At 35.3% G+C, this 23,921-nt stretch overlaps 1 protein-coding gene and 1 long non-coding RNA gene across 2 annotated transcripts; both read left to right on the top strand.

The window, feature by feature from the left end:
* The first annotated feature begins 1,865 nt into the window (after positions 1-1,865).
* On the top strand, positions 1,866-8,162 carry LOC308688423. Its single transcript, XR_014029895.1, has 3 exons — positions 1,866-1,987; positions 5,165-5,264; positions 7,303-8,162. It is a non-coding gene; the product is annotated as an uncharacterized lncRNA (long non-coding RNA).
* Positions 8,163-11,130: 2,968 nt separating this feature from the next.
* Positions 11,131-17,044, top strand: LOC308688162 (uncharacterized protein). Its single transcript, XM_081361082.1, has 5 exons — positions 11,131-11,342; positions 12,918-13,619; positions 13,704-13,825; positions 13,894-13,997; positions 16,429-17,044. The coding sequence occupies exons 1-5, from the start codon at positions 11,243-11,245 to the stop codon at positions 16,559-16,561; spliced, it is 1,161 nt and encodes a 386-aa protein (XP_081217208.1). The 5' UTR covers positions 11,131-11,242; the 3' UTR covers positions 16,562-17,044.
* Positions 17,045-23,921: the final 6,877 nt, after the last annotated feature.

The raw sequence follows: 23,921 nt of genomic DNA, 5'->3' as shown, positions 1-23,921 counted from the left end.
ACAGTCTATGGTTGTGAGTGAGGGCGCGGGTGCAGCCTCTGTGTTGCCAGATCCACCTATTATACGTCTTTTGGACTCGTTTTTCCCATTTATTGTGACACTTTAGGACGTTAATAAAGTGGAAAGTTGAATGTTAGGGCTAGTGATATATTAATTTTCTTTTCCAAAACACAAGCTTTGAACTTTTTTCTCATTATTATTATTATTTTTTTTTTTTTAATGTTTTTCGTGGCATTAATAAAAAGAAGAAGCTTAGACAAACTGTAATTGCTGACAGGAAGATACCAAATTCGGTAAGACAAACGCAATGATCATGATTATCTGTAAGAAATGTAGGCTACAACACTATCAAAAACAATAGCATAATACAGATCTGTATCATTATTCTAACGTTATTTGTAACTTGTTACGAAATAAAAAGTCTCTCACCTAAAAAAAACGTACTTTCCTGTCCCGTCAGTCTCGTTGCGCGTCCTCTTCAATTACACGCGCAAATGCGGCAGAGCGCTTTATGTCACTTTATTATAAATAAAGCGCAAAAGAAACTACAAGCATGATGCAACAACATCGTAGTTGATGTCAATTTGTAAGTCATGAAATTACCAAAAAGTGCCAATAAATTCCGCAACTTACTTCATGTTTGGAATGATTTACATGCAGGTTTATGTTCATTCAATTTTCATTCTATTCATCAGGATCAGTGGTCATGTTCATTAACAGCTCATGTTAGTATTGTGTATTTACCATGGTTACTGTTGTTTCCTTAACCCAAAAATGCCACTTATTTTCACTGTGTTTTTGCACTATATTTCTAAATGATTGTGGTCTGACATACCAACTTATTTGTATTTACAAAAACTATTTTGGAACTGCTATTTAATAGCCTTATACTTTATTCATCATCAGTAGGCCTATGTGTCATATTCTTATACAGTATATATATATATATACATATAATATATATATATATATATATATATATATATCACTAATTGTTTGGCATACTAAAACACCAGTGATAATGTAATGTAGACAAACTCTATATCATAACTAAAAAATAAGTTTGAGCCCCCTTTAATGTCCAGGTACAAGTCAATGTTTTTTCTTTTTGCACAGTTCATGGGTTGAAGCCCGTTGAAGCTCTTAATTTTGAGCTCTCAAAGAGCACCAGATTGATGCATTTAGCCTTAAAATGTACAAAATTTTCTTACGGGGGAGCATGCCCCCGAACCCCCCTAGAGGGACAGAGGTCCACCCATCATAGTTTTACAAAATCCTATGGGAAAGAACGATCATTTATGAAATTTACTCCAGCATAGTACAACAAAGTTCCTTTTAAGTCAGTAAACTAAAACTGTTAATGCAAAATTCAAATATCCTTCGACAAACTATACATTTGGCCTGCCTAAGGGGGGCCTCCGAATTCTTAATCCGGCCCTGCACCTCACCCCGGACCTCACTAATTTTCAAACCCTGGTTACGGCCATGGGTGGGTACATCACCATCACAGCAGAGAGAGACCTGTTAAAGAGATACAAGAACACAGTTGAAGAGTTCAATCACACTATCATCAGCTTACAGGACAAGAACACTGATCTAATGACTGAAAAAGTCAACTTCAACTCTTTGAGTCAGAAGAAACTGGAGTTAGAGACCAGAGTCAATGATCTCAGCGCTGAGAAAGGCCAGTTACAGAGAAGTGCTGATGCTTTGAATCAGAAGAAACTGGAACTGGAGACCAGAGTCGCGTCTTTGAGTGAGGAAATGACAAAAGTTTTTAAAGAAGGTTAGAATCCATTTTTTTTTGTATTCCTACTTTTCTTTATCTTTCATGTACACAGCTTTAGTGTGTGTGTTTCTGTTAGGATATCTGTGTAGTTTAGATGGCTTCTTCATGTCCAATAAGCCGATGAGCTGGTCTAAGAGCAGGAAGTTCTGCAGAGATCGAGGAGCTGATCTGATCATTATCAACACTGAAGAGAAGCAGGTGAGATTGTGTGGGTGACTGTTAAAGTATGTGACATAAAACTACACTCAAAAACATGCTATGTTGGCTTTAATTAACTTTTTATGTCAACAGTAACTACGTTGGATTTATGTAGCATTATTTATTTCAAATAACTTAAGTTAATTACATAAGGTTAATCCAATACTGTTTAGTTAAATAAGGTTAACAGTATACATTTTATCCAAAACAATTAAGTTCAATTATCCGAAAATTTATATTTTTACATTCAACCAAAAACATATTTGGTTCATGTTCATGTTGACATAAAAAAGTTAATTAAAGCCAAAATAGCATTTTTTTGAGTGTACAATATAAGTCGCCGACCATCGCGAAAACGCCACGCTGATATTGATCCTCGTTTTAGTTCTCCTTTTGTCCCAAAGTCCGCTTGCCATGGTCCATAATGTATGAACAAAACAAGAGCGGCGCTAGACGTAACGCAGTTCTCAACGTCTGTCGCCATGTTTATTATGGCAGAACGAGCGGAATCCTGGGCTAACGCGGATATGGGGCCCTATCTTGCATCCAGCGCAATTGACTTTGTACACCGACGCATGTGTCATTCCTATTTTGCACCCGCGCAAAGCGCGCTTTCCCTCCACAGAAGCACGTCGCTAAACTAGGGAGTGAACTTGCGCTCCCTGGGCGGTTCAGCGCAAAAAAGGAGGCGTGTTCCGGCGCAAACGTTCCTTCATGCTATTTTGCAGGTTTAGAAAACAATTACGCCATTAACCAGGAAAAAATAGCTTAAAGTCAGTGGCGCGTTGCGCATGTTATTCATATGCTATTTTAAGGGCGCATGCTTGGCCATAATCAATGTAGCATCTGCACAATGCGAATTCACCTTTGATTCTCTCAGAAGCAGCAGTTTTCATTTTTGCAAATCATACATTATGACGATAGATAGATAGATAGATAGATAGATAGATAGATAGATAGATAGATAGATAGATAGATAGATAGATAGATAGATAGATAGATAGATAGATAGATAGATAGTAGGGCTGGGCGATTTAAATCGCGATATTGTTATGCGCATCTCGTCAGTAAAGCCGGTTCCTTGATTAGTAGTAAATCGCCATCCCCTGCTTTCAGATGGAGCGGCATTTAGGGCTGAGGAGATAATTAAGTGATTAATTTAGTGATGATTGAGCATTATTGAAGACACCTGATGATAACAAGCAGAATCACTGAAGGAGCAAATCACAAATTGTAAGTTACCATTAAGGTGATGGGTGTTTGCTTTAGTTGGGCTCTAGACCATTATATGTTTACTTTTATTTTTACTGTTGTTCGTCTGCTGTTATTGCTTTATAACACTTAACTGACCAAAGTAAAATGTTATCTTATAGTGTTGGCTACGTTTTGAAATAATCATGCTGTGATCTGAAAAAGGAAACATATTGAGATAGTTTGGCTCAACTTGTTAGCAGCAGCTTAGTGATTCTTCAGCCTATGATTATCAGTACTTTACTTATAATTCAAATTTAATAAACATTGTTCTGATCAAAAAGACATTCAGACATATTAATTTAAAACATAGACATCAATAATCAGCCTGTGAATCTCAACAATGGTGACAATAATAAAGCATGTTGCAGTGGCTGCCACCATTCACAACTCATTAATGGCTCCCATCATGCATTGTGGTATGAATAAATTATGATCTGAATTGTCTATGTAATTTACTTTTCCTCATTGAATATTCTGCTCCTCACCATTGTTGAGATGCATAGACTGAATCTTGACATCTGTGTGTGCCTAAAATACTGATTTTTTTTATCGTCTTTTAAGAAATCCTTTGATTTACAAAAATTCTGGCCATTTATTCAGATTCAGTTATGCTATAACCAACAACATAAATCGAAGTCAGCAAGATGGATATTAATGAGTTCAGTGATCAAGTTCAAATGATGATTGTCATAATAGAACCAACATCATAAGGTCACTTTTTATTCTTTATTCAACTGGCAGTTTTAACTCAGTTACAACCGCCAAACAAAATTTAAAGTACACATAAAAGGGTCAGAGCCCAACTAAAGCAACTACCCATCACAATAATGGTAACTTACAATTTGTGATTTTCTCCTTCTGTGATTCTGCTTGTTAACATCAGGTGTCTTCAATAATGCTCAATCATCACTAAATTAATCACTTAGTTATCTCATTAACTTAAACACTCTTGAGTGTGGACTCATACACTCCCAGGAGTGTTAATTTAACACTGGATGTTTCGCTGTGTACAAAGAGCCGTAGTTAACTGACAAGCTGAGCCATATCGCATTAAATATCGCTGGCGATACGTCCGCGATATTGATGTGATTTGGCTCAGCTTGTCAGTTAACTACGGCTCTTTGTAGTAAATGCCGCTCCATCTGAAAGCAGGTGATGGTGATTTACTACTAATCAAGGAACCGGCTTTACTGACGAGATGCGCATAACAATATCGCGATTTAAATCGCCCAGCCCTAATAGATAGATAGATAGATAGATAGATAGACAGACAATTTATTATAAAAGCATACACATCTAGCTTACACATTTACCCAAATTATCATACGCCTTTTTAACCGAAGTTAATTTGGGTGGGTTTCTCCATCCCCAACGTCCCTGATGAGAGCGTTGCTCTCCTCGGCTGTGAACCGATCCTGGCGCGCGCCTGGCAAATCCGCCGTTATAATAGGAATCCGCTTTAGAAAAAGTGCGCCTGCTCTTAAAGGGAATGTGAGATGACGCTCTGATTGGTTTATTTCACGTTACGCCCAAACCACACCTATGAGTAATGAAGCTACTTCAGACCAACCCATTTTAGATTTGCGCCTGGCGCAAGAGTCATTTATCCCGCCGGGAAAATAGCAACAGTGCCAAGACCCGCCCACAAAGTTAATTGCGCTTTGCGCTTTGACACTTGCGTTTCAGATCGTTAAAATAGGGCCCATTGTGTCATTGACAGGCAACAAGTGATTTGGGACAAGCCATTATTTAAAATTGGAATTACTCTAAAATTTAAAATCTTTGGGAACTTTTGGGATATTGTAAGTACACAACTGCAGGAAATATATCACACTTTTAGATATTTTATTACAAAAATCTTACATATTGTAGCTTTAATGAATGAGATTAATCACACTTATTCCTGTTTATATTCACACACAGAGGTGCATAAATTCATTCAAGGAGAGAGCGTGATTGGTTTGTCTGACATTGAGAACGAGGGCATTTTGAAATGGGTGGATAATTCAACACTGATACAAGGGTACAGTGGTTCTCAATCCTGGTCCTGGGGACCCACAGCTCTGCACATTTTATATGTCTCCTTTATCTGACACTCCCAGTTCAGTTCATAGAGCTCTTTCCTAACGAGATGATGATCTGAATCAGGTGTGTTAAATGAGGGAGACATACAAACTGTGCAGCCCACCCAACATGTTTATCTCACAGTGATCTCTCCATATGACCACAATGTGAGTTCACAGTGAGCTAAAAGTGTAACCGCACTGTGCACTCACTGTGTGCTCATATTATGGACACTAGGGCTGGGTGATTTAAATCGCGATATTGTTATGCGCATCTCGTCAGTAAAGCCGGTTCCTTGATTAGTAGTAAATCACCATCACCTGCTTTCAGATGAAGCGGCATTTAGGGCTGAGGAGATAATTAAGTGATTAATTTAGTGACTATTGAGCATTATTGAAGACACCTGATGTTAACAAGCAGAATCACTGAAGAAGAAAATCACAAATTGTAAGTTACCATTATGGTGATGGGTGTTTGCTTTAGTTGGGCTCTAGACCATTATATGTTTACTTTAATATTTACTGTTGTTTGTCTGCTGTTATTGATTTATAACAGTTACATGAACAAAGTAAAATGTTATGTTATAGTGTTGGTTATGTTTTGACATAATCATGCTGTGATCTGAAAAAGGAAACTCATTGAGATAGTTTGGTTTAACTTATTAGCAGCAGTTTAGTGATTCTTCAGCCTATGATATCAATACTTTACTTATAATTCAAAATATTTAATAAACATTATTCTGATCAATAGACATTCAGATAAATCAATTTAAAACACAGACATCAATAATCAGCCTGTGAATCTCAACAATGGTGACAATAATAAAGCATTTTGCAGTGGCTGCCACCAATCACAACTCATTAATGGCTCCCATCATGCATTGCGGTATGAATAAATTATGATCTGAATTGTCTATGTAATTTACTTTTCCTAATTGAATATTCTGCTCCTCACCGTTGTTGAGATGCATAGACTGAATCTTGACATCTGTGTGTGCCTAAAAGAATGATTTTTTTTTTTACAACTTTTAAGAAATCCTTTATATTATATAAAAAAATTCTGGGCATTTATGCAGATTCACTAACCAACAACATAAATCAGAAAGAAGGATTTTAATGAGATCAGTGATCAAGTTCAAATGATGATTGTCATAACATAATCAACATCATCAGATCACTTTATTCTTTGTTCAACTGGTGATTATAATTCAGAAACAACAGCCAAACAAAATCTAAAGTTAATAATATATGGGCCTAGAGCCCAACTACAGCAAACACTGACCTCTACAATGGTGACCAAACTCTTCAAACAAACTTCAACATGTAAACCTCTTAAACATAATTTCTAAACATCGAAACTTCCCGCTATAACTGTCTAAGAATGTTAGGGGGGATAATGTTCTATCAATGTCATCACTAAACATGTTTGAAATGTTTATAGAGAGTGTTATCTTACCTTTTAGGAGAACATTCTGGTTACAAAAATAAAATTAACTACAGAAAATATTACAAGAACATAACATAATGCTCTCAAAACATTCATAGAACAATAACATTTCTAGCTGGGATGAGCTCATATTGTGGTCATAGTTTGAGCACACAGTGAGAGCGCTGTGAGGTTACACTTTTAGAACACTGTGAACTCAGATTGCAGACGTTGTGACCACATGGTGACATCACTGTGAGATCATAGTGTTGACTGGGAGAGCTGTGGGTCCCCAGGACCAGGATTGAGAACCAGTGCAAGGGTAAGTGATGATAGAAAACACTCACAGAAAACCAGGATTTAGTAGGTTGGTCTTTTGTAATCTCATTAAATGAAATGAGACCATAACTTTAAGAAAACAACTGAAAATATATTTTCTACAAACACAATCATGACAGCATCCACAATAAATGATACTTCCTATAAATAAATTCAAAAGCATCTGCTTATTTTGTATTCCTGATCAAAAAATGTGGGGTTCTGAATAACTGAACATCTAATACGTTATTTAGGTTTTGGACTGAGGGTGAGCCGAATGATGATCTCGGAATTGAAGACTGTGTTGAAATTAAGTCGTCATGTTCATCTTCAAACCTGAACAACTGGAATGATCTCCCATGCTCTGCGAGGAGAAAAGGGATTTGTGAGAAATAGGCTTCATCCCGTCTTCTTGTGGTTTTACTTCCATTATTTTATGGAATCAATCTTATTGTGAATGACCATTTTCTATTTTAAGTTCCAGCTTTTTAAAACAGTCTGCTTCATTTTATATAAACTTCTTAAATATACATTTTATTTCATACTTTTGAAGTCTAAAGTGTCCCAGATTGCCGTGATTCATCAGTTATTCTAATATTGAGTGTCTGTGAAACTGCATTTGGGTTGAATTGCGTTTGCTTTGGACAATTGCTATTATTACCATAGTAAACATACAGCATAACTCTAATGTAATTACATAAATTTAGCACCTCATATTCCAGTTACGAACATTTTTGAATAAAAAAATAAGTTATTTTGGCTCAAACTAAAAATCAAGAAAAAACACAAGACTCTAAAATGTTTTGTAAAACTAGTTTGGTGAGGTCAGTGCACTGGATCTCCCTCTAAATAAAAAGCTTATCAATGGACATTTTAGTTCACTTAGTTCAGCTTACTCTACTCCTACATCCTACATCACACGTCGTCAAGTGTTACTCTTGTGGCGTAAGTCGACTTGCAACTCGACTAACAGATTTATATGTATATTTTCACTTTACAACTATAGACTCTCCCCTGTGAAGGCCTCATCAACACGACAGCCATCAGCACTGATCCTCAACAAACTGATAGTACCCAACATGCATTGTACCATAAAACTTTTGATTGTCACCATTGTTGAGATTCATTCATGTCTTTGTGTGTCTGGATAATATGGAAGTTAGAAATGTTGAGAGTGTTTACTGTTTTTTAAAAACCTTCATAATTTTGGTTTGTCAAAACTCTGATAGATCTCAATCTGTAAAATCTCTATCAAAAATACGAAACATCACCCTTAAAAATACATTAGACAATAAATTAGATCAGTAAATCAGGCCGCTAGATGATGATTGTATAAAACACTGTATACTGTAAAACATAAGAGTTAGATTTACTAAATGAAAGAAGTTAATATTAGTGAAATATTAGTGTAAGTTCATAGAAAAAAAGTTATGCAAAGTCAATAACTGATAAGGAGAGTAAATATAAAATTGTATAAATTTGATTAGGCCTAATGTTTTATGTGTTTTTGAGCAAGATGATACAGGAGAGATCTGTTAGTTTAATTAATTAGTTGTGTGTGTCACCATTGTACTTCAGTCAAAGATGAGCAGAGAAACACTGATGTTATGCTGCCGTATGATGGGCAAATAAAGCTTTTGGTGAAGCACCGAATCACTTAGAAGAATTGTTTTGAAAATGGGTTCATTACTCGAAGCTTCAGTAACAGCGCCCTCGCCTGGTGAAAAGCCAAGGCTGCATCTAAATGATTCCCGTTAGATAGTGGACAGGCTTTAAGACGAGTGAAATACAATAAATCTAGTGCACGCACCTTACCTTCAGAGCAGTGGTTCAAATGGAATTGTAGTTAATGGTTTGAAACACGTATCAAAGCTTCAGTGTCAGACTGCCATCACTAGGCATTTGATGTCAATTTGACATCAAATTGATGTCAAAATTACGTCAAGAAATTGGTCAAAAATGAAAATCAAATTGACGTCAAAGTGTTGATGTCAATTTGATGTCAAGATTTGACCTCTGCTGATGTCATTTTGCCAAACAAAAAGGTGAAACGCATGGCCGTACACTTATCACCAGCTTCACTTAAAACTAACCAGATTTACTTTATTTAATTTCCGGTTTAAATATATAATATTTAAATAGTTTAAAATATATTAAACATATTTTGATGACACCATGATGGTGTTTAGCGTTTGCTTTAGTTGGGCTCTTGACCCTTGACTCTTTAATATATAATTTTCTCTGGCTGCTATAACTGTGTGTTAATAAAGCACAACTGTTGTAGCTAAAAAAGCCATGAGATCAGGAGATGTTGGCGGTTTATTGAAGATGATGACAATATCATCATGTAGGTGCCTGAATCGCTGATCTTATTCAGTGTCTAATCTTTGGTTATATAGGACTTGTGATTTTAATGTTGTATTATAATAGAAGCCATTTAATTTAACAGCATGAGAATAATGTTTTTTTTAATTAATAAAGGTTTTTAAAAACATTTAATGCATTAAACTTAACATTATTACTTAGCTATCAAGAATCAGTGTATGACTCTCAACAATGGTGACAATCAATGAAATGCTTCATGCTGCAGTGCATGCTGGGTACCACCAATCAAAACTCACCCATATCTCCCAGCATGCATTGCAGCTTTAATAAATTATGCAGCTGTAGTTGATCTGATTATCTGGATATTTTGTTTGATTGTCACCATTGTTGAGATTCATACACTGTTTCTTGATGTCTGTGTGCGTCTAATTAATGCCATAGATGACAGGGTTTTGTGCACTAAATAGTTTTTAAAAATCAAGTACATTATTTGATAATCAACACTGCTAGACATGCTGTAGAATCAAATTACTTCTGTCATGAATAAAACTGCTTTTAAACCACAAATCCCATATAATCAAAGCATTAGACACTGAACATGATCAGGGATTCAGGCAGTTACATGATGATTTCATCAATAAACAGCCAACATCTCCTGATCTCAGTTTCTGATGGCTTTTTTAGCTACAACAGTTGTGCTTTATAAACACACAGTTATAGCAGCCAGAGAAAATTTATATTAAAGAGTCAAGGGTCAAGAGCCCAACTAAAGCAAACGCTAACCACCATCATGGTGTCATCAAAATATGTTTAATATATTTTAAACTATTTAAATATTATATTTATTTAAACCGGAAATTAAATAAAGTAAATCTGGTTAGTTTAAGTGAAGCTGGTGATAAGTGTACGGCCATGCGTTTCACCTTTGTGTTTGGCAAAATGACATCAGCAGAGGTCAAATCTTGACATCAAATTGACATCAACACTTTGACGTCAATTTGATTTTCATTTTTGACCAATTTCTTGACGTAATTTTGACATCAATTTGATGTCAAATTGACATCAAGGTGCCCGCTGGGTATGTTGCCGGTTGCTTTATTTAAAAACAGGAACTGTATGGCTGAACACACCTGAACCAGGCTAATCAATGTCTTCAGGATTACTAGAAAGCTACAAACAGGAGAGTTTATCAGGGTTGGAGCTAAACTCTGCAGGACAGTGTTGGCCCTCCAGGACAGAGTTTGCCCATCCCAGGTGTAGTGTAGATATGTACTCAGCACTGTGTGAGGGTCCTGGTTACAGATTTCCAAATACTGTTATGCCAGTTTACCTTAAATACCTAGAACGGATGAGTTGTAAATATTTACACACAAAAAAAAAAAAAAAAAATTGGGATTTGGTTTTTGGGGAAAGGAGCCATGATTATCATATATACTGAAGAGACACCACCCAAAACGGAGAACAGACTTTTCAATCTTGCACATTATATAAGTGACCATTGTGAAATTGAGACCATTTTACCAAATGCACTGAGACTTACACCAAATTTGAATGGGAAACAACAATATATTCACAAGATACATCATGTGTTTTATATTGACATTCTTAGTGAACTTTCAGTGACTTGAGTCAGGGTGAAAGGAGGGAAGTAGGGAGAGGGGGGCTCATAGGGGGAGAGGAGAGAAGTCTGGGCAAGGCGGTTCTTATGCTCTTTCTTCTAATCTCCAGATTAGTTATTTGTATTGTTTAATGCAGGATGTTTGATTTCATGTTCTTTCTTAGCAGGAAACCCAGTCTTACAGTACAGACCGCAGCTCATCTGTGAACACATAGACTACTGTATTGTAAGACTGTGAGTTATAGCAAATAATGAAATCAGGCAGGTATATTGTAAATAGAGTTACCGAAGGCTCAACTGGACCACAAACAGAGAGTCTCTGGCAGGATGAAGGAAAAGCTCCAATGTGCAGTAAGTAGAAATTTTATTCTGACGTAGAGATGGAGTTGGTCATGGAGCAATAATGTTTGAGGAACTGAAAACTGTTACATAAAATTTCAATCATTCCTTTTTTCCTCTGAAAAATCCAACAGTTGTTCTAACTAACACTTTTTAGTTAACTTTACTTAATGTCTTAATTGTAAAAATCTAGTAATCTTTATTATTCACATACTATGCTTTGGTTATTCAGTTAAGATTGATTGACTTGTGCAATTTTGTCAGGCAAAAAAAAAAAAAAATGTAATAGACTTAAGCTAGGTTTATACTCGACGCGTCCGCACGAGCGCGAAGGTGCGCGCAGCAAAAATTACGTCATTGCGGTGTGGAAGGTCGTGCGCGTTGGGTGCACAAGACCCCATTTCGCTTGGCGGTGTGCGCGGCTTTTTTTGTAACAGCGCGCGTGGCTCCGCATCCCAAGACGAACGACTTCGAGCCGAATCTGGCCGAGCTCGAACTTCTCAACACACCGGCACCCAGTTTGCACGTCTAAATTAGTTGCTTACATTTAAAATATGAGCATACAATAGCATAAAACGTATTTTAATTAAAATAAAGGTCCATGTTTAATAAAAATGTTCACAAAACTTAATGAAATGTTTAGTGAAATTAGAAAATATGTAAGAGATCGTTAATTTAGTTATATTGTATACACATTCTCATATCCATATATTTTGTTTTATTGTCATGAGTAATAATCTCAGGGTTTACTGGTGTACTAAAATAAACATTGTCACGTGTGTATAGCTTTCTTCTTCTCACCGCTGAATCCTAATGGTTTAGAGGACAATTGCTCGAGTCGTCCCCTGTCGTTTCAAAGAATAGTACAATGGCGAGTGCGTCAAGTGTAAACGCCTCGTCCGTTTGGGGAGTCTGCGGAGACTCGCGCTGCGGAGCCAGGCGAAAGTATAAACAAGGCTTAAATGGTAATTCTTAATAGACTTTTCACTCATTTCCTCCACTGCAGTTATCTTTCTTTAGTTGCATTCACTCATTTCCTAAAGTCATCTTGAATGTTGAATTGTCAATACAACTAAAAATTTTGAGAGAACGTTAAACACGCTGATTTTCCTAAAATGTTTTAGTTTGAACTCACCATTATGACGATCAGTGTTCCCGTTGGTTGGTCACTTGGACCTTCATTTGTATTATTGTAATTCACTTCCAATTAATGCAGCAATGCAACAAGAAATCACAGATAGTTGATTTCAAAGGAAAAGTAAATAATAAATAGATTGCTTTTAAAAGGTGACCAAACTAAATCATCAACTAGTTTATTTTTAATTTTGTTATTAATCGATTTAAACTGTATTGTCAACACTTATGTCATAAATACCTTGTGAAAGTTTTAACTGGGTTGATATAATCTTGTTATATTTTTACAAGATTTGTGATAATATCTTACAATTGGTCAGGGTTGTGTTACACATAGACGTTAACATTCAGCATGCAAAACACAACAATGGTAACAAAAGTAATATAAATATATATGCATAATATGTGAATGGTTGTTAATTGATATCTGTGTGTGTTCTATCTGTTTGTCAGGAGGACGCAGGTGTTTGGTGTTGATGACAGTGTGTCTCGGGCTCATTTGTGTTCTTCTGCTGGTCTTCATCACACTCCAGCACATCAACATCACAGCAGAGAGAGACCTGTTAAAGAGTTACAAGAACTCAGTTGAAGAGTTCAATCACACTATCAACAGCTTACAGGACAAGAACACTGATCTAATGACTGAAAAAGACCAACTGAAGAACAACTTCAACTCTTTGAGTCAGAAGAAACTGGAGCTGGAGACCAGAGACAATGATCTCACTGCTGAGAAAAGCCAGTTACTGAACAATTCTGACTCTTTGAGTCAGGAGAAACTGGAGCTGGAAACCAGAGTCAAAGATCTCACTGCTGAGAAAAGCCAGTTACAGAGAAGTGCTGATGCTTTGAGTCAGAAGAAACTGGAGTTAGAGACCAGAGTCAATAATCTCACTGCTGAGAAAAGTCAGTTACAGGGAAGTTTTGATGCTTTGAGTCAGAAGAAACTGGAGCTGGAGACCAGAGTCAAAGATCTCAGTGCTGAGAAAAGCCAGTTGGAGACCAGAGTCAAAGATCTCAGTGCTGAGAAAAGCCAGTTGGAGACCAGAGTCAAAGATCTCACTGCTGAGAAAGACCAGTTGAATCAGACGAAACTGGAGTTAGAAAGCAACGTCACATCTTTGAGTGAAGAACTAAAGAAGGAAAAATCCAAGCAAGGTCAGAATGAATCTGTTTTTAATTCTTTTTCATCCTTTTCTTTATATCTATCCATAGAGTTTTTAAAATGGGAGTTTCTGTTAGGAAATCCGCGTGGGCCTGTATGTTTGTTCAAATCCAATGAGATGAAGAGCTGGTCTGAGAGCAGGCAGTTCTGCAGGGATCATGGTGGTGATCTGGTCATTATCAACACTGAAGAGAAACAGGTGAGATTGTGTGAGTGTCTGTTAATCAATGAGAGGAATCACACTTACTCCTGTTTATATTCACACAGAAACACATAACTTCATTCATCAAGGAGAGAGTGTGGATTGGTTTGTCTAAGACTGAGAACAATGGGACAATGAAATGGGTGGATAATTCAACACTGGGAAAAGGGTAAGTGATGAAAAACTCACAGACAATCACTGTGAAAGTATTTTAAGCATGAGACCATCACAACCTCTAAAAATAACCGAAGACCCAACTGTTCAATAAATACCAAAACCAAAGATTTTTTTTGCAAAACACAACTCTTCTCTCCATTATTTGTCTCCATTATATAGATGGATTATATCAATCCAATTAATAGTTTCACACCATGTTTTTGACAATAAGTGTTAGCAATAAAACTTTAAAATATCATAGTTTGTGAAGAAATTTGGTTATGATTAAATTAATTATATGTATTTATATATTTATTACTTCCTTTACTTTGAAATCAATTAACAGTGATTTATTGTTGCATCGGTGCACTGAAAAAAATTATACTTTGGATTAACTTAAAACAAATGGTGTAATTTGTTACAGCTATTTTTTTTTTTGATTTTCTCAAATTGTATTTATGATTTAGTTACAACCATAAATTTTGATTTAATGTCAAACCAAAATTTTATTTTTTTCCCAACTCAACTCAACTCAACTCAAGAGTGTTTAAGTTAATGAGATAATTAAGTGATTAATTGAGTGATGAGTGACCATTATTGAAGACACCTGATGATAACAAGCAGAATCACTGAAGGAGAAAATCACAAATTGTAAGTTACCATTATGGTGATGGGTGTTTTCTTTAGTTGGGCTCTTGACCCTTATTTGTTTACTTTAAATTATGCTTGTCTGTTGTTATTGAATTATATCAGTCAGATAAACAAAGAAAAAATATGATCTGATGGTGTTGGTTATGTTTTGACATAATCATATTGTGATCCAAAAAATGAAACTTAATGATATAGTTTGGTTTAACTTGATAATTACAGCTTATGATTTTCAGTATTTTTCATATAATCTAAAATATTAAATAAACATTGTTCTGATCAAAAGACTTTCAAATGGATTTATTTAGAAACACAGACATCAATAATCAGCCTGTGAATCTCAACAATGGTGACAATAATAAAGCATGTTGCAGTGGCTGCCACCAATCACAACTCATTAATGGCTCCCATCATGCATTGCGGTATGAATAAATTATGATCTGAATTGTCTATGTGATTTACTTTTCCTAATTGAATATTCTGCCCGTCACCATTGTTGAGATGCATAGACTGAATCTTGATGTCTGTGTGTGCCTAAAAGAAAGATTTTTTTTTTCTTTTCAAAACAACTTTTAAGAAATCCTTTAAGATATTTATGCAGAATCAAAGTTATTCTGTGATCAACAATGTAAATCTATGTCAGAAAAAAGGGTCTTAATGAATTCAGTGATCAAGTTCAAATGATGATCATGTCTAAACATAACCAACACTATCAGACCATCAGAAGATGTCTCTTTATTCACCTGATTGTTATAAATCAATAACAGCTGACAAGCAAAGTCTAAAGTAAACATATAAGGCTCAAGAGTCCAACTAAAGCAAACACCCATCACCATAATGGTAACTTACAATTTGTGATTTTCTCCTTCAGTGATTCTGCTTGTTAACATCAGGTGTCTTCAATAATGCTCAATCATCACTAAATTAATCACTTAATTATCTCATTAACTTTAACAATGGAGTTTTTGCTGTGTACTTTGGGTTAAGGTAAAATGTTGAGTTGGAAAAAAAAAATTGGTTTGACATTAAATCAAAATTTATGGTTTTAACTAAATCATAAATGCAATTTGAGAAAATCTAAAAAAATTAGCTGTAACAAAATTACATCAATTGTTTTAAGTTAATCCAAAGTATCATTTTTTTCAGTGATAGAGGGCGTAACACTTACTTTGAGGCAAAGTGAAAACAGAAGGTATAAACTGAAAATCACAATTTTCCATTGCACCAATGTAAATATATATTTTGAATGAATTGCACTGATGTTTCACTTTTTTCAGTGTGCATCAATTGGAAGTAAATTACAATAATATAAAGAAAGGTCCAAGTGCCCAACCAAAGGGAACACTGATCACCTTAGTTCAAACAAAAACATTTTAAAAATCAATTTCAAAATCAACATCAATTTATGAAGTCAGCTTATGTGATGCTCTCTCAAATTTTTCAGATGTATTGACAATTCAAAATTCAAGATAACTTTGGGAAATCAGTGAATGCAAAAAGAAAAAGATGTGGAGAAGTGGAGGAAATGAGTGAAAAGTCTATTAAGAATTTCCCCACCTCAAAAAAAAAAAATTTTTTTTTTTTTTTTTGCTCGACAAAATGGCACTCAAACCAATCAGTTAATCTTAACTTGGGTTTTCTGAATAAAAAAGCATAGCATGTAAATAGTACAGATTAGAAGAGTTTTAAGTAAAACTCCAGGTTTTTAAAGTAAAGTTAACTAAAAAGTGTTAGATAGAATGACTGTTGGATTTTACAGTGTTCTTAATTTACTCTTGTTGCCACATGTTATTCAGGTTTTGGTTTGAAGATCAGCCAAATTATGGAGGTCGAAATGAGACCTGTGTTGAACTGATGCCTTTAGACTCCATCCAGAACTGGAATGATCTTACATGCTCTGCCAACAGAAAAGGGATTTGTGAGAAATAGGTATTTGGTAAGGAATTGGGTATTGTCATGTTGTTGTTGTTTTTTTTGTGTGTGTGGTTTTTTTTATTATTATTATTTTACAGAATCAATCTTTTTGTGATAGTAACATTTCTGAATGAGGTCCTAATTTAATTTAATTTTATTTAAACTGCTTTCATGATATCAATTTAATTTAATATTTTTCTATAACCTACAAAACCACAAATGTAAAACATGTAAAACCGTCAAAAACAATGTATTGCTTTAATAAACGTATATCATGGGGTGAACTGGGTAATCCGGGACAGTGGCTAATGTAGCACACCAAATCTTTGATGTGTTCATCATGTCTTGCTCCATCACAAGCAGCTCTATGTCAATATGATCTTATTCTAGATGTTATAATGAGTAAACAGCAGGGTCCGTACTCACAAAACATGCAAAGGCTAAAAGTAGCTCTAAACTTGTCAATTTAGGAGAAACTTTAGGACACTTTAAGAAGCTCCAGAGAGTGTGAGGAACGGGGGTGGGGGTGGGGGTGGGGGTGTATATATATGCCTCCTCTCGAGCTGTGATTATATTGACCATTTGAACGTGCTTAATAAAACTTCATTTGTCACTTGCCATGCAGACATGTAAGAGACTGACAATTAGCTGAACATATACTAGTTAAATTAGCGACACTAGCCCACTCCTCCCCCATCAGCCAATCACTGTTTGCATAGTTAGTAAGCGTGATGACATCATTATAGCAACAAGGTCAACCCCGCCCCTTTCTCTTAGCTTAAGACTTCTCTCTATTCCTTAGTAAAAGTTGGTCTCAGCAGCTTTGCGAATAAGATTTAAGATCAAACTCTTACATAAGAACATTTTCGGCTAATTATGAGAACTCTTAATGCTAAGATAAAATGTTTTGTGAATACGGCCCCAGAAGTCTAAAGTGTTCCAGACTACAATAATTCACTATATTATGCTGATATTGAGTGTCTGTAAAACTTTTTTATAATTGAATTGCTTTCTCTTTAAATGGTCAACATAATGTTAATATAATAAAATGTTCAATTACCATTATTACAAACGCATTTTCGTATTTCATTCTTACATTTACTTTGGTGTACCTGATGCTTGATTATCAGGCCCGGCGCCACGGCAAAAAGGAGCATTGCCCCCTCAGATCTGATTTGTGCCCCCTTAGTTTCATTTTTGTATTCATTTTCACAAACAAATTGTTTACTATATATGCATGATAAATTACGCTTTGGTAGGTGGGTATAAGGCATGTGAAAAAAAAGTACATCCTGTAAAATTTAAAGGTGCATATGGTTTTATCTGACCACAGTTTCAGCCGCGCAAATATCAGTCATGATATATTCAGTTTCAGCTAAAATGGACATACAAAAAGTATCTGCAACGTATTTCAGATGTGAAGAAGTGTGATTGAGAGTAAGCCTGATGAAGATGAGCACTCAGCACGAGTGACAGAAAAAATATCCTCCTAAAGATATTGATCTTGACTGAATAACTTTCATAACTTCAAAAATGATTAATCTAGGCTATATTTTATTTTATTTATAAAAAAAAAATTGTGCTGTGTTATTTTACTTTTGATAAGGCCTATATTTGATTTCCTGAACTTTGTTCAGTCATGTATATTTTTTACTGTAAAAAAAATTACATCCCCAAGTCAAAAATTTCAAGTGACCGATAACATCTAAATTTTTCAATTAGTCTGACGTATTATTTCTCATTGAGTCAATGTTAACAGACTATTGCAACAAGAATTTCACTTGGGCCAATTGAAAAATTTAGATGTTATCGGTCACTTGAAATTTTTTATTTGGGAGGGTTAGAAATTTTTTACAGTGTTGTGGTTTTTGGTCATTTCTTTATGTTGTTCTTTTATTATTATCTGTTTACTTGTCTTTAACAATGTTTGAAATATGGGCCATTCTACAGAATTGGTTCAAAGTTGGAAACGTCTTAAAAAATTTGTGGAAAAGACACATTTTTTTCAAGTATGCAAATTGTGTAATATCCAACACTGTAAAAAAATTCTAACCCTCCCAAATCAAAAATTTCAAGTGACCGATAACATCTACATTTTTCAATTGGCCCAAGTGAAATTCTGTAAATTATCAAATTAAATTTACAGATTTTCACTTGGGCCAATTGAAAAATTTTGATGTTATCGGTCACTTGAAATTTTTGATTTGGGAGGGTTAGAAATTGTGCAGTTAATTATCATATTGAATACTGAGTGTCATCCATGCATTTGTCGTCGTGATTACTGTAATGCCCTTTTAATTGGTCTATCTGCTAGCTCCATTTCCAGATTGCAATACATTGAAAACCCTGCTGCTAAAATACTTACCCACACCGAGCGTTCTGCCCATATCACCCCAATTTAAAGATCTTCTTGGCTTCCAGTGGCTTATCGTATTACATTCAAAATCCTCCTGCTCAGTTTTAAATCTCTGCTCCACCCCTACACCCCGACTCGCTCGGTCCTCTGACTCTGCCTTCTCGTTGTCCCTCGACATCGCCTATAGCTTCAATGGGGGGCAGATCATTCAGTGTTGTTGCACCCAAATTATGGAACTCTCTCCCCCGTTCAATTGTGTTAATACTATTTCTGAATTTAAAACTATATGCTCAAAACTCACTTCTTTTCTGAATGTTACCGTTCTTAAGTTGTATTACATTTAGTTGTGTCTGATTATATTCTGCTGTACGCTGCCCCATCTATATAATTCTCCTTTACTGTACTTTTACTCTCATCTACTGTTTGTTTGTTAGCATTGTCCATTGCCATTATTGTTGCTTGTTCATTGTAAAGCGTCCTTGAGCCCTGGAAAGATGCTATATAAATAAAACGTATTATTATTATTATAAAAGAAGTTTGTTTGAAAGTAATAGTAAATTATATATACCTGGGCCTGTACTGGTGCCCATGTGTAGGTGTTTCTCCCTCCCACTGTCTCTTCCTTTGGTTCTCTCTCCTGTCCTGTTTCTCACAGGTCTCCTGCCCTAATTGGAGGTGCCGCTATCGCTCGGTAGTTGCGGACGGGGAGTGCGGGCGTCTTTTTAAAAGAGGAACGGAAGGGCGACATCCTCTGAATTATAAAGGCCATTTATTTTTGACCTGTTTTTCTCCTGCTTATGTTTAGTTAAGGAGTTAGGAAGTCTTTGTATTTTCTTTGATCTTCAATTCCTGATAGGATATGTTGTCTGCTGCGGTAAGGTAGTTCAATTTTTGCTTATTATTTTGGCTTTGTCTAATCTCACAATAAATGCATCAGTGAGTTTTATCTTAAGCAGTGCATTTAACACTAGTGTTACATAAATTTAGCATTTCATATTCCAGCTATTCGTATTCCAGTTATTTAAGTTAAAAAAATTAGCCAATTCTTCCCATTTATTTTTCTTTCTTTCTTTGTGGGTATTTACATTGAAGGTCTGTTACATTATTTAATATGTGGAATAATCTGAATATAAATGTGCCGTGGTGATTAAAGCTGCACTGCCGCCTTTCGCCTGGTTATCATTTACCCTCATGGGTCAAAGTGTCACAAGACTTAAAGAAAGTTTTGAATTGTAAGACTGTAGTTTTGTGAGGTCAGTGGACTGGAGGTCTCCCACTAAACAAAACGTTTATCAACCGACATTTTAGTTCACTTATTTCCAGGTTTTTAATGGCTGTTGTAAATTCCACAAGCCAACATGGCTTGTGGAAAGGAAGAAAAACAATAGGAGGGTGTACAATGTAAGAAATGAGAAGCAGCTGGTGTGTGAGATGAGAAAAACACCTTTCAGCTCAAGCCAGAAATGTTCAGACACTAGAGGGAGCTAAAGATCATTACAGGGTCCCATAAACGCCCCCCATCAGGACTGTGTAATTAAATGTGTCTAGAATAGTTATCCTAGTTTTCAGTGACAATGACATAAATTATAAACCAAGTATGAAAAATGTCCAGAGGTTTCATGTTATTAGATTTTAAACAAAAATGTAATTTGTACTAAGGGGGCATTTTGCCCCACAGCTGGGGTAAAATGCCCTAACTCAGCAATTTGCTTTATACATCTACAGCAAAATCAGAGTAGTACAAGCAGTGCTAGCTTAAAATAAAATAGACAAGCCAAAATAACAGTAGATAAATAATAATAATGAATTTGTTACATTTTTATATAGTGCTTTTCTTACCACTCAAAGTGCTTTACATATAAGGGGAGAATCTCCTCAACCACCACCAATGTGCAGCACCACCTGGATGATGCAACGGCAACCATATTGTGCCAGAATGGCTATGGAGCTATTCTTGTGCCAATAAAAATGAACGTAGCTTTTCAAGAAACTAATGAAAATATAAATTGAAACTAAATAAATTATCTCTAAAACTGAAAAAGAATAAATCGCAGGCAAATTTTTTGACTTCGTTTTTAATACACTGCATGTTTTGCTAACTATTTCTCATATTTCAATCGCTGATCTGAACTTACAAATGCGCTTCCAGAGTTTTCATTTACGCTTCTGAAGTTTTCGTTTTCACTCCCAGAGTTTTCGTTCGCCGTTCTGACACATTTCTCTCGTGGGGGCGGGGCTAGTAGCAGTGTGTTCTCATTGGTTACTGAGCTTTTGATTGATAGCTTCGTGACCTGGAAGTGAAGACGTCAGTGGTGTGTTTATGTGTGGATGTGAGCTCTGTAATCGCAGCTTTCTATTTCATTTTAGCGATATTAAGTTTATATCTGTATTTATTTGCTGCTACACTATATTGTTGAGATGATCTCTTATAGAAGGAATAGTACAGACGAATGATATTTATCATTAGTCATCGTCGCTATATCAGGAGGATAACGTTACTGGATAAGCCTACTCGTGGTAAGTCTGATTTTTTTTTTTTTATACTATACTAATACTATTTATAATACAGTACTGGCTTTTTTCAGGTGGGGAGGCATTAGAGCTCAGTGAGAGCCCATAACATTATACAGCTGAGCTGTGTTGTCTTGATTTAACTGTTAGCCCAATCATTACATGACTTGTTTATCTACATTCGGTTACAGTCTTCGATTAAATCATATTTGCTTCGATTAGATCATATTTCCCCCCAGCCACCCAAAACAACTTTGAGCTAGAGTACTGTACAGTAGCCTATCTGTACTGTATCAGTCAATGACCGATGCCATAGGACCAGAGCGCTGTCAGTCACTGCCTGATTCAACTTTGGCAATGTAAAGCCTTTTTTACCATGCCAATAAAGCTATTTAAACCTGAATTCCTCAATTTCTGATTAATTTGCGATGCAGAGTTTTTGAAAGAGGAGAGACACGACTTGACCACGTCTCTGTTCGTAATATGTAAACACTCAATTATTTTGAAGTATCGCCCTGGTTGCAGTATTTATTCTGATTACTTTTGTGTGATAAAGATGACTAATAAAGCTATTATATGTATCTAGTATGAGTAACAAAATGCTTTTTCTGTGTCCATATCTGACTAATAATAATGAAAAAAATTGCACTTCAAATGAACATTTATTTGACAAATGTTAAATCTTTAATAGTCTTTAATAATAAATATATGTCCACATTAAAAACTTAATACATGCAAGTAATTATGACTGAAAACATCCAGCTATAGGGAATACACATCCATATGTTTATATATAGGGCTATACAGCCATCTACTGGTTACACAACAGTATTACAGATGATAAATGCTGCTTGACTCCGAGGTAAATATTTAGTACTGTAAAATCCCTTAAATATACTGTATATATAATAAATATTTTAAGTCTGCAAATTGTTACTGTATGGGGAGTTCAAAGCAGTTTGTATTGTTAGATTATAATACATTTCTTCTCTCATTTTCCAGGGAGTGGAGCAACTTTTCCATAAAACTGATGCTGACACAGAGTGATGCTGATGGAGTGATAGTACCAGAGATCCACTGTCCCTGTCAGACAATAATCTCACTTTGTTCAGACACATCACCTTTGAATAACTGGGATCTTGATCTTCAGTCACCTGATTTATTTTAATATAGCAAATATTTCAATTTCCTCTAGATTAAAACAAACATAGTTCGCAAGTACACAAGAGGTTTCACTTTATTCTTATTAAACTATGCTAATCTTGGATTAGCATACCAATAGCATATGAATGTTGAGGGGATAGTTCACCCAAAAATACAATTCTCTCTTATTTTACTCACCCTCATGCTGTCCAGATGCATTTTACTTTCTTTCTACAGATAAACACGAATTAAGATTGTAAGGAAAGTAATCCATCTCTGCGAGTCCTAAAGACGCTTTAAAAACCACACACAGTGAGCGTGACGGTAATCCATGCGACCTCAGTGGATGAATCAATGCCTTCTGAAGTCAAACAATACGCTAGATAAAATAATAATAATAATGTAAACTGTTTTAACTATTAAAAATCATACGTACATTGGTTACAATCCACTTGTATTATGGACTCACAGAGATGGATTATTTCCTTAAATATCTTTGTCTATGTTTATATGAAGAAGAAAGTCATATACATCTGGGATGGCATGAAGGAAGAGTAGCCTAAATGATGAGAGAATGCTCATGTTTTGGGTGGACAATCCTTGTTCTGCTTGTGTCCAGTCACTGCTTTGTTACTTGTACTGCAACAGGAACTGTTTAAAGAATCATTGCAACATTTAAAATGTATATTAATTTTTAAAATGTGTATTTGTAATTGTGCATTTTGTATAGTAATGTATATCATGAGAATACTGTGCATTGCATGTATATTATGCAGTTAATGTTTTGTGGATTCTGGTCTTTCCTTTCACAACATAATTGCATCCAAGACCTTCACTCTGATACTTGTGTATATGCTTTAGTGACAATAAAGAATGTACATTTATTGGAATTCATATTTTCAATTACATTAATTTAACTGGTTGTATAAGTCACGATTGAAACGGTTGATGATTGTTAAAATATATTTAAATTAAATGAAAATGTTAATTAAATGAAATAACTAAATATAATTATCAATTTAAAAAAATGGCAATAAGAACATTCTTTGTGTGACATGTAATGAAATGCCCTTTGAGGTCTGTATCTGACAGCAGGCCACGACTGTAATTTTCATTTTGTTTAAATTCCTCTTATTTAAGTGATCATTAATTTTGATGGTGTAAACGTATATCATGCTAACAATGAGTAGTGTGATGGCCATGGTTGCCAAATGCCAACCTTGATTACCTGGTTGAAGTTTGACTTTCTTGACGGCTGAATATATCACACACGTTTGGTAATATTCTCTTTAAATTGTAACAGCTGAACCTAATCAGAGCCTAGCCTAACATGCAAAATAATCATCAGGAATAAACAAATATTCT

This window comes from Scardinius erythrophthalmus (genome assembly GCF_964197995.2).
Source record: "Scardinius erythrophthalmus genome assembly, chromosome: 3".
Classification (NCBI taxonomy): Eukaryota; Metazoa; Chordata; class Actinopteri; order Cypriniformes; family Leuciscidae; genus Scardinius; species Scardinius erythrophthalmus.
Note: the sequence above shows the minus strand (reverse complement) of the source record. Positions and strands in the feature narration are given on the sequence as shown.